The sequence below is a fragment of the Buteo buteo genome, chromosome 16 (genome assembly GCF_964188355.1).
Source record: "Buteo buteo chromosome 16, bButBut1.hap1.1, whole genome shotgun sequence".
NCBI classification, from domain to species: domain Eukaryota; kingdom Metazoa; phylum Chordata; class Aves; order Accipitriformes; family Accipitridae; genus Buteo; species Buteo buteo.
The window spans coordinates 28,148,444-28,164,331 of NC_134186.1; the positions used below are offsets into that span (position 1 = coordinate 28,148,444).

Here is a 15,888-nt window from a genome sequence, read left to right on the forward strand (position 1 = left end):
ATTCTCCATCCACAAGAAGTTACTGATAAACAAGTCAAAACAAAAACTGAAGGATAAACCCTTTAAAAACAAGCTTTTTATGAGCCACATAAACTTTTTATGAACAGAGTTAAACTGATTATTTTCAAATATTAATTTTGAAACTCTAATGATACCTATTTTCTGTAGTGCTGATAAAAATTATGACCCAAAACTTTTCTTTTAATATTTTATTTTTAGAGTATTTTCAAATCTTCGTTTTAATCTGCTGCATGAGTATTTTGGTTATTCTTCAGTATTAATGGGCTAGCTACACATTACCTGGAATTATATTTTAAGTACTGCCTCCAAAAAATTGCTGCTACAACTAACTGTGAGTTTACATGTTGCCATAGCTTGCTTACTTATTCAACAATTCTTGGAAACCCACAAGTCGCAAAAGAAAAAAGAACACCTCTTCCCCTTCCCCGATATCCCACAAAATCCAGAAAGTAGTTTCACTACTGAAAACACATCCTCTCCAAACATACGTTCAGAAGTTGGACGCTATCTCTCTGAGTCAGACAACTACTGTAAGCAGAAAGTCAGTGGCACGGATGAAGTACAGTTTACATTTTAGTAATTTGTGCTATGTAACTGCAGTAAAATGATAATACTGCCCATACCGTACTACTGTGAAGCTAAAGATTTTATTACCTATGTCTTTAGACACAAACATCATGCCTTCTCCCCTGAACATAAAAAATACAGCCTATGTCCTTCTCTTCTCCTATCCTCCCAATGAACCAGAACCCCTCTCAAAAGACAACCAGCAAAACCAGTCAAACAGAACCACAAAAGCCATTACATTCACCTTAATGCCTCCCTCGCCTACGACCCAGAAAACTGAAATTTTTGGTTGACAGAAGTCTCTACAATAACAACGTGAAGATTTTTTTATATGCTGCCAAAACATAATTTTCAGAAAAATACCAGTAGCAATGGGGTTTATTCTGTCATATTCTCTGAATGGAGAAAGGAAAATATCACTAGCTGGAACCTCTGCTAGCGACTGGAAAGGAGGTCAGGAAAGAGCAGAAAAATATAGGGTGGAAAATAACCCAATTTTGTTCTGTTTAATGTTAAAAAGCAAAAGCTTCCCTGTCGAGAGAAGACACTGCCTACAGCCTAGCTTTCCTTTCCGTGACACTGAACTTTGTCGAGGAGCAGGACACAGACTATTTTACCAGCTATCACCCAGGGGCTCAGGGAGGTTTGAGACTCTTCCTTGGGCTAGACGCCATGAAAACGTGTAAATGACACAGTCCCTGCTCAGGAGAGCTTACAATCTAAGAAAGCAAAATGACATACAGGAGCATGGAAAAATACAGCTAAACACAAACAAACTCTCTATACATATATATACGTTTACACTTATAAAAACTATCAAAACAGCACCGCTATTTCTACCTGCCCCTCTACCTAGCCATCGTTACTGAGATGATTCCTTAATAGGGCTCACAGGGGAGGTGGGTCTTTAGGAGAGATTTCAAGGAGAGGGTCGTGGCCTTATGAATCAGTTCAGGGAGGGCACTCCATGCATACGGGACAGCGTGGAAGATGTTCTACTGAAAACTTAAAACTGTGCAGAGCAGCATTTCTCCAGGTCAAAAGTTCGAGTGTGGTGTGCAAGATCCCTATTTCCTGAGACAGAGACAGTGTGGTTATGGGAGGAACATTTGGCCATTAAAAAGACAAGCGATATCACTAACGTAGGACTACACTGAGGACGTGTCACTGGCCACATGTTCTCTGTGGCTGCCAGTTAGCGCAGTAACTGTGAGGAGATGACATGGAAGGGTTTGGAAGAGAGTTGGATACAAAGAAGGAAAAAAAGGCAAGATGAAGGAAAGGAGACAAAAGGAAGAAATGTGGGGAATATTTTCAAATGTAGTCTTCTGTTTGAGTTCTTAGTGTGTTTGTAATTTATTAACTAAATAACTAAAAAACATATACAATAATTAATGTACATTTGACACCATAAAATAAACTGGACCATATGCCAACATTTACATTATGTTATTATCCTTCACTATGGAAAGGTGAGAAACAGGTTAAACAAGAGACAAAATGCTTCCCCTTACCCTTCTTCTTCCGTACTGAAGCTTGGAAATAGAAAGGGAATGAACTGTGAATCAATTCTGAAGGTAATTTTTATATGCTAAATCCTCGTCTGTCATTTTGAGCATAAACATTTTTCTTCCATCTAAGAAGTCAGTCTCTCCCTGCTAGCCTCTACTACGCATGTATCTATCAAACCACAGTAGATAAACAGCTTGGCAAAAGCACAGTTTATCAGGGTTTATACCTTAGCTATAAGAAATTGCTTCCCTGCAGATATTAGGGACATACGTACAATTTTGTTTTCTAAATTCTTTTTAAAAAACAGTAATTGGGGCAACTTATTGATACCAGGGCTTTCAAACTATGGTAACAGGGCATTGTCAAATCTCTGCAGATTGAAGTGGAAAGGAATCGTTAGCACACGTTATCTGCCGTATTTTGGATTAACTCATTTGAAAGAGAACAACTGAGATGGTCTGCTCAGTATTATGGAGAACAGAGTAGCTAAAAACATGTCAATAAATCCATAAGTAGAGTTCAGAGCCAGGCAAAGGAAGTGACTGTAAAGACTGCGAGATGTATAATTTTTTTAAAAAATGATGTTGTTTAGCTTAGCTAGGAGAAATTACAAAAATATATACTCTAAGGGAAAACAAAGGGGGAATTTCTATTTATCTTTTTCTTCTATTACGTAACAAGGGACATTCAATAAAATTAAAGGCATCACATTTAAAACCAATAAAAAGGAAATACATTCGTACACAGCACGTTATTAGCCTGTGGAATTCTTTGCCACGAGACATTATTGAGACCATGAGCTTCTTCAGTTCAGAAAAAAGATTACACATATATATTGATGAGAACATCCACAGTGTTCATCTTTACATGCTTCCTGTTTAGTTTGCACATATATGTTATGAAACAAATGTTTATTCATTTGTTTAATGGATATAAAAATGTGGGTGTTCTCATAGTTCATACAGATGTCCAATATATACACATATACATATAAAGATATATAAATTATATATAAATACACACATACAATCCGTGTTTTATGTTAGAAGACAACTTTTTACTGATGATAGTGAGAACATTTTCTCTTTGGAAGCTTGTTTGGTAGTTGTGCAATTTAAGAATTCTTGTTGCTTCTGATAACAGCCCTCTTAGAGGACAAATGTCAAAATTTGGTAGACCACAGATGTTATTTATAACAGTAGTCATATTGTTTGCTAGGGTGGCAAATGTTCAGAGTAGCACAGAACTGGTATTTACGGTCTTGTTTAGGAAGAAGACAAATTTCTGCCATGCTCTAGTATTACTACAGCTTTATTAAGGGACGTACGCTTCTGGAACATGGTTCAGGACTATTCTCCAGAATAGTAAAGTCTTGCCACTGTAATATTTGCCCCATCTGGATAAAGATATGGATGGGAAACGTGCTTAAAGATTCAAGTACGTCCCATGGCTGCTAGTCACAAGAGTTGCAGTGGTTTCTGCATGAGAACAAGTAGTAGATCAAGTACTACAACCTGAACGGGGGGGAGAATGCTAAAATATGATGGTCTTCACTGCAGAGGTGACGTTACTGTTAATAAGCTATTTTCCTCTAGAAAAGACTGCTGCTTCTCTCTGCGTTAAGAACAGTATCTACTATGTAAGACTGAAAAGTAAGAGAAATAGAAGAATATTCTCAGTTGGAAGTGATTTGCAGAAGGGGATCATGAAGGGGCAAAAATGGTGCCTAAGTATTTCTGTCCCCTCAGGAAAGTTTATCGCTAAGCCAGCGAAGTTTTACAACCTCTTAGCACTCCAAGAAAGGAAAACAAATCAAAACACCCAGACCCAAAAAGTGGCTCCAGAAAGTATATTTTACATTTTAATCCTGGAAGAAAAATTATGGAGCATTCACAAACTGTTGAAACCTTTAGTCAAGCTCCTAAGCTTCCTGGCACAGAAAAATCAAATTTTCTGAGATCTGCTAGAGCTAAATAATCAGACTTTCATTTGGGTCTTCATTTGGTTGTTATACCATAGGGAAGACAGTAACCACTTCAGCAACCCTTTGTTGGTAAGAACTCCCACTGAAGCTGTGTGACTTGACCCACTAAAGGATGGATGGAGTCCATCCGCCCCAGAAAACATTGACTTCCAGGGAAAAAAAAGTGGCCACGAGGCTTTGATTCCTTCTGGTTGGCCTTCATATGAGTCCATGCCAGAAATAAAAATTATTAGAAAATGTAAGTATTTAAATCAATGTAGGCATACATGGAAAAATGGTTTTATTGTATGATAGACTCTATTACTCTGCAACAAGGGATGTGGTTTGGTTTTAATACCCAATTATCACTTGCTTTTACACACTGTTTTAGTGTAAGAGTCATATATAAATATGCACTGGGCTTTTCTCTTTGTTAATATGGTCCATTCATAACATATTTATTAGTCTAGCTGCAGAATTTCTACTTTTTAATGACCTAACAGATTAAAACCAGGAAGAAAAAACCTACTACCTTCCTCACTTCTAGAAAATAAAACAAAATTCCCGAAGAATTATGCATATCTAGAATGTGGATGATCAAGCAAAGGAATCTACAATCACATTTCTTAAAATTAGCAAATAAAAGACTGAATGCTCAATACTTTTTTATTACCAATAGTGAGAAGAGTTAAGTTTATATCATGCACAGAAGTCAAAGTGATATCATAATATGTACTTTTTTAGATCAGAGTCTAATGAAAACAAGTTGCAGTTGAAGCTGCTTTAACACTGTCAGCTTTTTAACAACAGCTTCTGGCAGCTTACCTTTATCCACTAATGAGAGGCCACAGAAATTTAAAATAAAACAATATTAGATGAACTGAAAATTTAGAAAGCAAAGCTAACAAAATATGATAACGGCATTACTTTTTAGTAGGTGTGCCAAACTTTGATGATGCATAAAATGTATCAACATTCTCTTGCACAGCAGTAAAGGCACAAGTTTAAACAAAAATTATTCATGCGAATCATGCATATTTGAACTCTCCAAAGATGCAGCATTCTTAAAACCTTTTCTGTTCTACATACTGTACACAGTGCAGTTCCTTTTAGCCAATTTAACATATATACATATATTTTTTTTTTTTACATTTCTATTATGCCAGCATGCTTGTCAAAAAACACTTTCTTACCAAGCTCTTCAAGCTCTGAGGTCATTGACTTAGACCGCAAGGTCAGTGCAGTGGTTGGAGCTCGCTTAGGAGGTGGTGGGGCTTTGCATTAAACAGAAGGATATACAGTGTAAGTAAACACAAGTCTCTAAAACACTATATTCACATACACAGTTTCACATTTATTTAAAATAATATGCTTCATTAGATAAGGTAATAATAAATACATACATGCGGAGGAAAAAGCCCTGAGATGCTTTCATGTACTGAATTTCTATACCGTTTCTACTTTTAGCATAGGTTGTTTGACACATCAGCAAGCTTTTATGTAACAGGATACATAGAAACATTTAAAGCTAAATAACTGTGCTCTTCTATTTCTTGGTAGGAAAAAGACTTTCTAGAGAAAGTGCCTCACAGCAATTATGCCCCTCCTTCTAAGAAAGGTACATAGCTAAAAATCTCCTGGAGACCAGCCAATCTCTGCCAGATTAATTTCATCTTTGAAGAAACTGTTAAATCTGAGAAATACAAGAAAGAATTATCTTAATAGTTACGGTAAGACTAGGGAAAATGGGTGATCCTCACAATAAATAAGATCTTAAAATATCAAGGCAATCATCTAGCACAGAAACTAAAATCCAGCATGTGTTTTAGTATCCTGATAACAAATGTTTCTGGTGGTCAGAAAGGAGCGTAACATCAGAAAAGATTATGTCAATGTTGGTAGGAAAGTTGGAGATTTCCAGTAAACAGAAATGGCTCTGGGACACCCGGAAAAATTAAGGATTCTTAAATGTTTTAGTCAATACTGTACATCAGGCTACAACATTTTGACAAGAGATGGCAAAGCAGTTTGAGGGCAAGAAAAAGTGATGGAGGAAAGAAGTAGACAATGTCCTTGCCGTATCACCTATATCCACCACGACAGCGTCATCCTTTCCCTGTTACGCTCCATCATCTTCTTACAGAGGCGTGAATGACAGTATGTCGCGAGAAAGCAAAAATATAGCTTAGGTTCAGTGCCAGATACGAGGCTGCGTAAGTAATGCACGTATTAACTCCAGGCTGCCCTTGCCCAACAAGAGAAGTGACAACAAATCCGCGAGGGAAACTGCACAAAATACTGCGTTGTTAGATGAAGTTGGGTATCTGACACTGGCCTCACCATAAAGGAGACTGGCGGCAAGAAAATCCTTCCACGCAGTTCCCAAGATACAACGGCAATTGCCAGGTAACAAGAAAGGCTACCAACTTGCGTCAAAAAGGGACAAGACTCAAAAATGAAAGTTTTTGGCAAATGACACATTATCAGTAGAAGGCTCTGGACAGATGACAAAGAACCGGGTTTGTTTTTATAGAAGCAGCTTCCCTTTGGGTTGTATGCAACAGCACTTTTATTTAAGGCCAGTATGATACATCCCAAAAGGCAGAGGTGAAAGATTTGTTTAAAATGTGTGAATAGTAACTCTATCAAGCTAAAAATAATGCAGGACCATGTTTGGACATGATTTACCTGAATATAGCCTTTTTTCCCCCAAGGTGCTTTATTTTTTTTTTTAACCAAGCAGTAGATGTCAAGAACACTCACAGTGTAGACAGAAAGTTTTACTCATGGCCAAAGAGGGAGCCCTCGGGTCCCAGCTTCTAGCCTGCTCTTGTGCTGAAGAGCCAGGTGGTTGTGACTGACAATTCAAGAAACTGGTGGGAGGAACAGGAATTTTCAAAAATGTGATGCTGCTGTATGGAACACTAGTTAGCAGCAGCAATCTTTTCTGCTTAATGATAATTATAAGGGCTTAATGACTTCCCAGAGTAGCTGTTACCTGAGCAAACTCAGGGGTATCTAAGGTAAAGGTAATACTGCAAAAACCCTTTTTTTTTTTTTTTTGGTGTCTCTTTTGGGGGTGAAGTTTTGGTGGTGTTTCTTTGGATAGGTAGGTGGGAAACACATAGAAATTCTTAAGGGAATAGTCCAATCTTATGATACAGGTTAACCCATAATCTCCATTAAAATTAATATACTAAAAACCCCCTTAAGCTGGAAAAAAAACCTTGTCCTGTTTGTACCCAGACAATTCTTTCCCAAAGTCTTTGTGGCACACGATCCTATACTAACCTCTCTTGGAGTAGCTGGTTCTCACTAGCAGCGAAGCGGCACAAAAAGCAGCTGTGCTTATTTTCTACTTATGGGAGGAGGATGGATTTTCCCTGGCTGGAACAACCCCTCTACTTTGAATTCATCTAGAGGAATTTTCCCATTAAAACGTACTTTTTTTTCTACCAGAACTTCAGTCTAAACATATTGCATATTTTTCTTATTCTTACAGAGGTCCTTTCTAAAATACATGTTTTGCAAAATTGTAAGTTCTCAATGATTTCATGAAGAGTCAAACTAACCTCATCTCAAGTACGTTTGGAGTTAATTGATAAAAGACAATCTGTTCGTTGGGCTTTTTCTCTCTCACTATTGCAAGAAATTTTACTACAAGCTCTTCAAACATATAAATGTATAAAGATCCATAAAGAAGAAATTCATGGCAAGCATGACAAGAGAATAGTACCCTTTTTGTCACATATTAATGCATAAGTCAACAGAATTAAACTACTCTCAATTAAATAAGAGAAGGGTACTTCAAATTTTAAAAGTGAATTCTATAAAGCAGAATTTATAAAACAGTAATTTCATGTCCATACTCTGTTTTCTGTGGAGCAAGACCAAAAGGACTCCATTAGGAAAAGAGAAAAATGTACCTTTCTTTCTAGCTGTGTCATCTGGATCAAGATTCCTGGTTACTGTGACAACCTTAAGAACTAGGTGATTGCCCCCTTGTCGAATCATGTTCACCACCTGCCTGTGGCCAACTTTCACTACATTCTCATTATTAACCTGCAAAGAAAGAAAACAGTCTTTTAGATCAAAATGCACAAAACTTCTGTTCTTTCAGTTTTAAAAACAGAAGGTGGGAAGAACAGGAAGATAGAGAATTTCTAATTACTGTCTTTTAATAAAAATACATATTTAAGAAACAGTGTATAGCTGATACAATAACAGGAAAACAAAGCTAGCTCTTAATGAAATATGCAACTAATTTCCTTATAATTGCCAGTTAAAAAAAATGTTAATGAGTTCAACCAAATCTTTCCCTTTACATATTTTATTTACAACAATTAGTGTGCTACAACTCTGCATTTCATACACTAAAAATATTTTCTTAAATGATAGTCACTTTTCATTACTATTATCCACAAATGTTTATATGTATTTTATGTTCTCTAACATAACCAGTGAGATATTAAGAAGGTTTTCTTTTCAGATCATCCGGGAACAAAGATTTTCACTCCTGAAGTAAACTCTCATGTTCAAGAGACGTTCTTTTATTAAACGCACTCTCCTCATTTCCCAGCATTTTCCTTCTGCAGGTTTCTGGAAGGATCTCATGTCCTGTAAGCAAAGGCAACAGGGCCGTAGAAGTCCAAAAGAGTCTTCGTGGAAAAAGATGAGTTAACTATATCAAGCTCTGACCAGCTATTGTGGTCTTGCCAATTAAACTTCAAATTGCACTGCAACATTAAACTGTAAAACGCATACTCTCTGGGTAATTCCTAGTGCTACATCATCATTTTTCCTGTATACATCTTTCCATACTATTAATTGACATAGAAGAAAGCATAGGCATAAAAACTAAATAAGCATGGATGAAAGTAATTTATTTATTCATTCCATCTGTAAGAAGTCACTGAAAGTTATCTGAAATCTGAATGATAGTAGCATGTAAGACTGAAGTGCTGCGTGTGTTATTTGAACATAAAAGATATTGAGGAATGGAATCAGTGAAGAAGAGATGCTGCCAGAATACATGCTGGGAAGTTGATCTCTATCCAAAATTCAGCTGACTCAGTTATATTTCACTGGGATCACTCAGTGCCTTCCAAAATGAACAGTCGTCTTCAGAGCAAGTGTTTTTTAGCCTCCTCTATTTATTCTGACAGGCGGGGCATCTCACACTCTAAAGAATTTACAGTTTTGAGCAAAATCTCTCATTAAATATTATTGCCATTTAGCAGAACAACAAGCACAAGCAGACCACTCCAACTTGAAATCGTTTTTCCATCTATTGTATCAAAGGAAAATCTTGCCTTTTTTCCGGCTTTACCTGAGACAAAATGCATGATGATGAAATAACATCTTAGTAAACCATACTTTTCATATAATGCTGCAGTCAGAAGTCTCAAAGTATGCTGTGTGTGCTATGTCTATAAGCTTGAGATGCTTTTTGAGACGCTTTTTTTAGTTTCACATACAGTGATGTAGGTGCAACACATGCTGAACATCCAGACCTGTTGAGCAGGCAAATATGAAGTTCTCTCATTCTGCTGGTGGAGGATATAAAAGAATATTGATTTGAATAGAACTGTTGCTGTTTTGTTTTATTTTACACCTTCTTAGCATCTGGTATTTAATTCCAAGATATGGTATTTATTTAGCTGGACCAATGGCATCTAAATTTAATCTGTCTAAAACATTTTAACAGAGTTATCCATTTACTTCTGAATTCCTTCCAGTATTAAAACCTCAACCAGGTAACTCTCTTCCACAGCAAAAAAGTTCATGTAATTAAGAAGTACAGAATGCATCTAGTCTATCTTTACTGGAATTAAATTGTAAGGTTGGAAGCCAGTACGGACTACAAGATAACCTCTAATGCTGTCAAAAAATAGAGACCTCCAAATAAATCAAAAGTTAATATTAATCAAACCCATGCACACTTCACTAGTATAAAGTGATAAATGTGTAAAATGATAAAACAGTTTATGCAGCATACCATCTGTTCGCATCATTATGTGCAATGATATTTAACATTTAGAGCAAGAGCAAATACATACAACACAGTTTTTAAAGCTGCCTCGGAAACAGAACCTGTAAATGACTGTTTATAGCAGCTTTGTTTAAAAGGCTTAGTTACAAAAGCTGGTACCAAAAAGATTTATATTGAAAAAAAAAACAAAAAAAACCCCCAAAAAACCTGATAGGCAATCTGAAGATTAACTCAAAGAGTTTACAGAAATACTTGATAACAAAAGAATCATGAAATCAGCAGAGCAGTACCTCATCTTCACTATCTTTAGCACCTCAGTAGGTAAAACTGTAGCATGCCTACAAAGCAATAACATCGGAATTGTCAATAGCTTATATAGAACTAGGATTTCAGCGACAGATTCTCTATTTCTTTTAACCTTCTTCAATATTTTATATATAAGCCAAATGGCTGTAAAATGGTCATTAAACAGTAAGACACCAGAGTTCTAGCAGGTTTGTTTGATAGTTTTAGTCTGATATTATTCAGCAAAACTTTTTCAGGTGTGAATAATCTGATGAGACCATCTCTCTGCTTCCACTTCAAGCTTTGGCAGTGGGAAGATGACTACTGCATCTCATCTAGGCTTTGTAAACAAGCTGAAGAAGGTAGATTTTTATAATCAGTAAAATAGGTATCTATTTCACCTGTGCCAATTCATTTAATAATCGCATGGGTACTTGGTATTAAATGTGATCACATTCTTTGAAACATTAAAAAAATATTTGTGCTTTTAGTGGCAAAGTGATTAGAAGGATGTTCTATAAACAGTCAAAGTAGCAAAGTTGGTTTGCAGGCACAAATTTGTGGCTCTCCCTCTTCTTCAACCCAATCTTTCAGCATATTTTCCGTAATCTTTGACTGCAAAACTGTAAGTTCTTCTTCTCCTTTGACTCTTCCCCAAAACTTTCCTGCACAGAACTTTCTTTCCCATGTCCTTCATAAACAGGTGAAAATAGATAATAGAAATAGATATGTGCTGTGGCTGGTTCCATGCTACAATCAATGGCAACTGGTCATCCAACAAGCCAAATGCCAGGAAAACTGTCCCTTGGGACAGCCAACAATTTCAGTAACTCTCCTCTATCCATTCCTGACTCTTAGGAAAAGCCTCAGAACTTTATATTCTTGAAATTCATACTTTATTATAATTTGGTTAAAACTCGGCAGTGGGATGGAAGTTACTTTAGCAGTTTGAGAGAATTTGAGAAATAATTTATGAAATAATACAATCTCATAGACCCAATGTCTTTAAAAAATAGCCTAAACTGCAAGCCTGAGCTATCTCAAGCTGAACTTACTTTTTGGGTATGTATGAAATGTTCTTGAGGAGTTTAAAAGGAAGACGACTTTTGTGAATGTCAAGATTTTTCAACTATATGTCTCAGTACTTTTTCCACCTTGTATAACCAATGTACACAGGTTTTTTTAGAGCAGTACAATGTTACAAGGCAGGAAAATTACGACTTAAGAGCAAAGCTGGAGACAGAAATGAGACAAATTCATAGTAGACAATTTTTCCAGATAAAAGAATTTGCTAGCAGCGTGCAATGCATTGTATTTCAATGTTTTGAAGTATTATCAGCTTATACCACCATTTTTCATGTACCTCATGTAACATAACCCTGTGTGAACCACTCGGTGAAAGGGACTGAATGACACCGAACAGAGTCAAGGACAGCATGTCAGGGACGGTGCTACCTAGCCTTCGCCCCAAGCGATTGCACCATTACTAGTCACCTTACAGCTAAACGCAGCTAACACAAAAGAAATGCAAGCAAAGCAAAGCTCATGCCTTGGTCAGTATTTAGAGGAGATACGGATGGACCGTTTTGCAGCTATAATTGGAGGTACACACAGCTGTTAATCCATACACTTCTGGATACATTTGAGACACTAAATATTCATATGTGACAGCAAACAAGACTTGCCATCACCTCTGCGTAGTTAAGACGTTTCATTCCTTTCTCCTAGCTGGTGGAATCAGTTATTCACGTAGTTATCATTTCACAGCTTCCTACAGCAATGCAATACACTTGAACATGAAACACTCAGGTCTCCGAGGCAAAAAGCAATGTGGTGTGTCTCCTGTCCACCCCCGACCACCGCGACCAGAGCAGACACGTCGCTGCTCCCTCTCGGAAGACTGAAAGTGCTTTGGGGGTCGCGTTCAGTGTGCCAGGACTCACACCCGCTCCAGACCAGAGACTGTGATCAACAATGATGTTTCTCTTGTACAAAGAGCTTTGAACGACAACAATGAAAAGTTCTCTCTCCAACGTGGCTGTTCTCTCAAGAGCTGACTCAAAAATATGGAGTAAACCAGTGACAAATACAACTGACAGTCATAAATTTCACTATCTTTAATATCGAGGTCCACTCCTCTGACTTTACCTTACCGCGCATTTATCCATAGCAACATCTAAACCCCACAAAACCCAAGAAAAATCATGAAACTTTATTCAAGAATAAATAATGATGTGGTCTCCCAGAGCAAAATATCAATCAGATAATCAATTTTTTTTCCATATGAAATATTCCCTACATGAAAGAGCTCTCCATACAAAAGATGATATATGAACACCCATGACATCAATAAATTTCTCCTGAACTTTACAAGAAAAAAGATGCTCCTGTTCAGGCAACCTTATAATCCTGATAACATCAGAGACAAGCACACAGGACTGAGAATGACAACAGTTTATGAAATGGAAGAAGTTTAGAAAAGGATAGGATACGGTAGAAATTGGCTTACAGTGAATACGAATGGAAGGCAGAAAAGTCATTTGATGGGTGATTTCAAGAGATGTACTCGGGCTGGAAAGGGTACCGTACCAGAAGGCATGAAGCCAGGAGCAAAGGAGGAAGGCAGAAGCAGTATTTCACACGAGATGATCACTAAGAGCACAAAGGAGAGGAAGCCGACATCTTCTCTCCTCGTCTATTTTTACAAAGACTTTTTAGGTAATCTCAAAGGCAGCAGAGAGCTTAAATATGATGCAGTAAGAGAGAGGACTACAGCAAGATGCAAGTCGGTGTAGCCACACAGATGCTGCTGAGAGGCACAGAAAATTGTAAATTTGTTTCATGTATAGTTACATTCGCACACCACTAAATGATCACTATACTGCCTACAGGGCAGCTGATATTTACTTTAGAAGCAAGGTTAGAGATTGAATTAACTGGAAATTTGTTTCCTGAAGATTAAACTTACCCCTCTGCCCCCCAAATAAACGTATACTTCCATATCTTAAAGAAAATGAAAGAGTGTGTTATTCTTTATAGTACTTATACCCCACGGAAGCTACACTTGGGTGGGTCCCTATTCTTTTGCCACACCCCACCAGCAGGCAATATCTGATTGCAAACAGACTCTTCACAGTGTAAATACATGCATTTAGGTTACTTACATGGGCAGATTTAGGACAGGAAAGAATACATGCTATTATTTAAAAATGTGGATTTTTTTGGAAAAGAGTGCATTAATGAGTCTCCTAGAGATGCTGGGGTAGATTTTATGGATATTGGAACAGGCTGCATAAAAGCATTTTTTTCTGAAATGTATAACCACGCAATAGGTTGAAAAATAAAATAAAATAAAATAAAATAAAATAAAATAAAATAAATAAAATAAAATAAACCTGCACATTGTAGGATAGCAGATGCATGAGCTGGAACATATTCACCAGAGCAGCCTTCCCGTAGGAAGGTGCAAAAGAAAAAACACTACAGAGAAAGAGACCTCTGCAGAGTTTGTTCTATTAATAAAAAAAAAAATAAATCTTAATTTCTTCAATGCATCATCCTAATCCTTCCATTATCTAAACATTCTCTCAGTGGAAAATGTAGTCAATCATTTTCAACAGCAATTAAGTAGACAAAACTCAATCATTCTGCTCAGAATGACCATTGGTGCAATGGTGAATAAATTTACCTTGCAGTTGTGAACACACATTCTGTCAAAATAAGCTTCTCAGAAGCTCTTCCCACCCATTGAACTACTTGAAAAAAACAACAAAACCCCAAACCTGTTACACATACTTACAAAGCCCTGCCTACACACTTTTTAAAAATCCACCATTTTTTGTAAATACTTAACACACACTAACCCAATTACAATTTGTACCACCAAAATAAATAGCACATAAGTAATTGTGTAGGCTCAAATTATACTTTTGCATTTCAAGTAACTACACAGTTGTGCACACAACACTGTCTAAGCATGTCACAAACCAGTATGAATTTCCCATCTGTGAAGTATTCTTATTCTGTAGACTAAAATGTGAGACAAAGAAAGACACAGGGACGTAGACAATCTTTTTGAAGTTACTCATCCACTCATTATATCCGTAGTGCTAACCCAGGGGTCAGCTGCCAGACTGTTTCAGTCCCTGAAAACCAGCAGCTGGTCATGGTGTCTACGGTTGTGCTGGCCTTAAACTCTTTGTGATGGGCTGGAGCAGTATTTAGCACAAACTTAGACCAAAATTTGCACTAAACAAGTATATTTAGCGTCAAACATCCTATTATTTGCTTTATGTTAAACCCCCTGAATTCATTCCAAATGCTGAATGTTTTTACCAGTGCTTGCTTCTGTTATAATCCAGCATCATCAACAGGCTCATGAACAGTACGAAGGTAGACAGTCCACCTAGAGAGGTTTCTGTGCAAAGCAAATTTTAACAAATTCTGTTGGCAGCATCCTTTTCCCTGAGTATTACAGGAAAAGACTGAATGAATACATTCGCTGGTAAGAGTTTGGATATCCAAATGAGGAGGCAAGTCAAAAAGGTCCAAATCCAAAAGATGTTTTGGATTAATATGATATTTCATGTACTTATAAAATGCATTTAACCACAAACGATTTCAAGAGTCATTGTCTCAAAAAGCTGGCACGTGAGTTTAATCTGTGTCTCAGATTAAAATAGAAAGTAATAATATGATATATAAATGAGTACCATAATGGAAATTAATTATGAATTTGTATCTGTAAACCCAATTATTCACAACATACCATAGAAGTTTAATACAGACAAAAAGCAGATGGCTTCAGTCCACTGAGCCTCCACTATTCATTTATTTGAACAGATCGTGAAACAGGCCTTGAACAGCCTCTGGAAAATTCCTGAAAACTTCCCAATACAAATAGGAAGTTAGTTTACATTCTGATCTCCAACACACAAACATCTCTGACTGTTATTAGTATTTGACCATACCCCATTTAATCTAATTCAGTGTAAAAGATGCTTCAGAGACTTCATGCGCTCTGTTGACCTAAAAGGCACTATTAAAAAAAAAAAGCGAAAAAAAAAAAAGCTTCGCAGAACCAGGGATACAAGCATGCAGGAACTCCAGCTGAAATTTTGCATTAGTAAGTTTTTAATGGTAATCCACTTGCTCAAAGATTTGCCTGGATTGGTGGCCTTAATGCATGGGAGGCTGTAAAGAAGATGAAGCCAGTGAGCAGGGAATTGGACTAGGTGATCACCAGAGGTGACTTCCCACCTCAACAGTTCTGTGATTCTATGGGGTTTCTTCAAAAGAAGAAATATCATAAGGAAGTACCTACAGCCTTTCAGAAAAAGAGGTACATATGGATTACAGGAAAAGTATCAAAATCATTAGTAGCATTGCCACAGTACAAATTTCTTTGCATAAGCTCAGATATTAGGGTAAACAAACAAGATATAAGATATCTAAATGAAAACACCCTATGGAGATACTATGTCTTGAGGTTTTGTATTTCATCCTGTCACCACGCTTCCCCCTATTTGCTTATAGGGGAATATTGTGC

At 36.9% G+C, this 15,888-nt stretch overlaps 1 protein-coding gene across 6 annotated transcripts in view; it reads right to left on the reverse strand.

The window, feature by feature from the left end:
- Positions 1–15,888, reverse strand: part of SHANK2 (SH3 and multiple ankyrin repeat domains 2) — a 360,490-nt gene that overhangs the window by 32,099 nt on the left and 312,503 nt on the right. For 3 of the 6 annotated variants that reach the window (XM_075048292.1, XM_075048291.1, XM_075048289.1), the window contains exons 3-4: positions 7,990–8,125; positions 5,257–5,337 (exon numbers count right to left, since the gene is read on the reverse strand). In XM_075048292.1, the coding sequence (XP_074904393.1) occupies positions 5,257–5,337; positions 7,990–8,125 (217 nt within the window). Of the gene's footprint in view, positions 1–2,102; positions 2,124–4,888; positions 4,898–5,256; positions 5,338–7,989; positions 8,126–15,888 lie in introns of all 6 variants that reach the window. The other 3 variants (XM_075048288.1, XM_075048290.1, XM_075048293.1) reach the window with 2 other exon arrangements.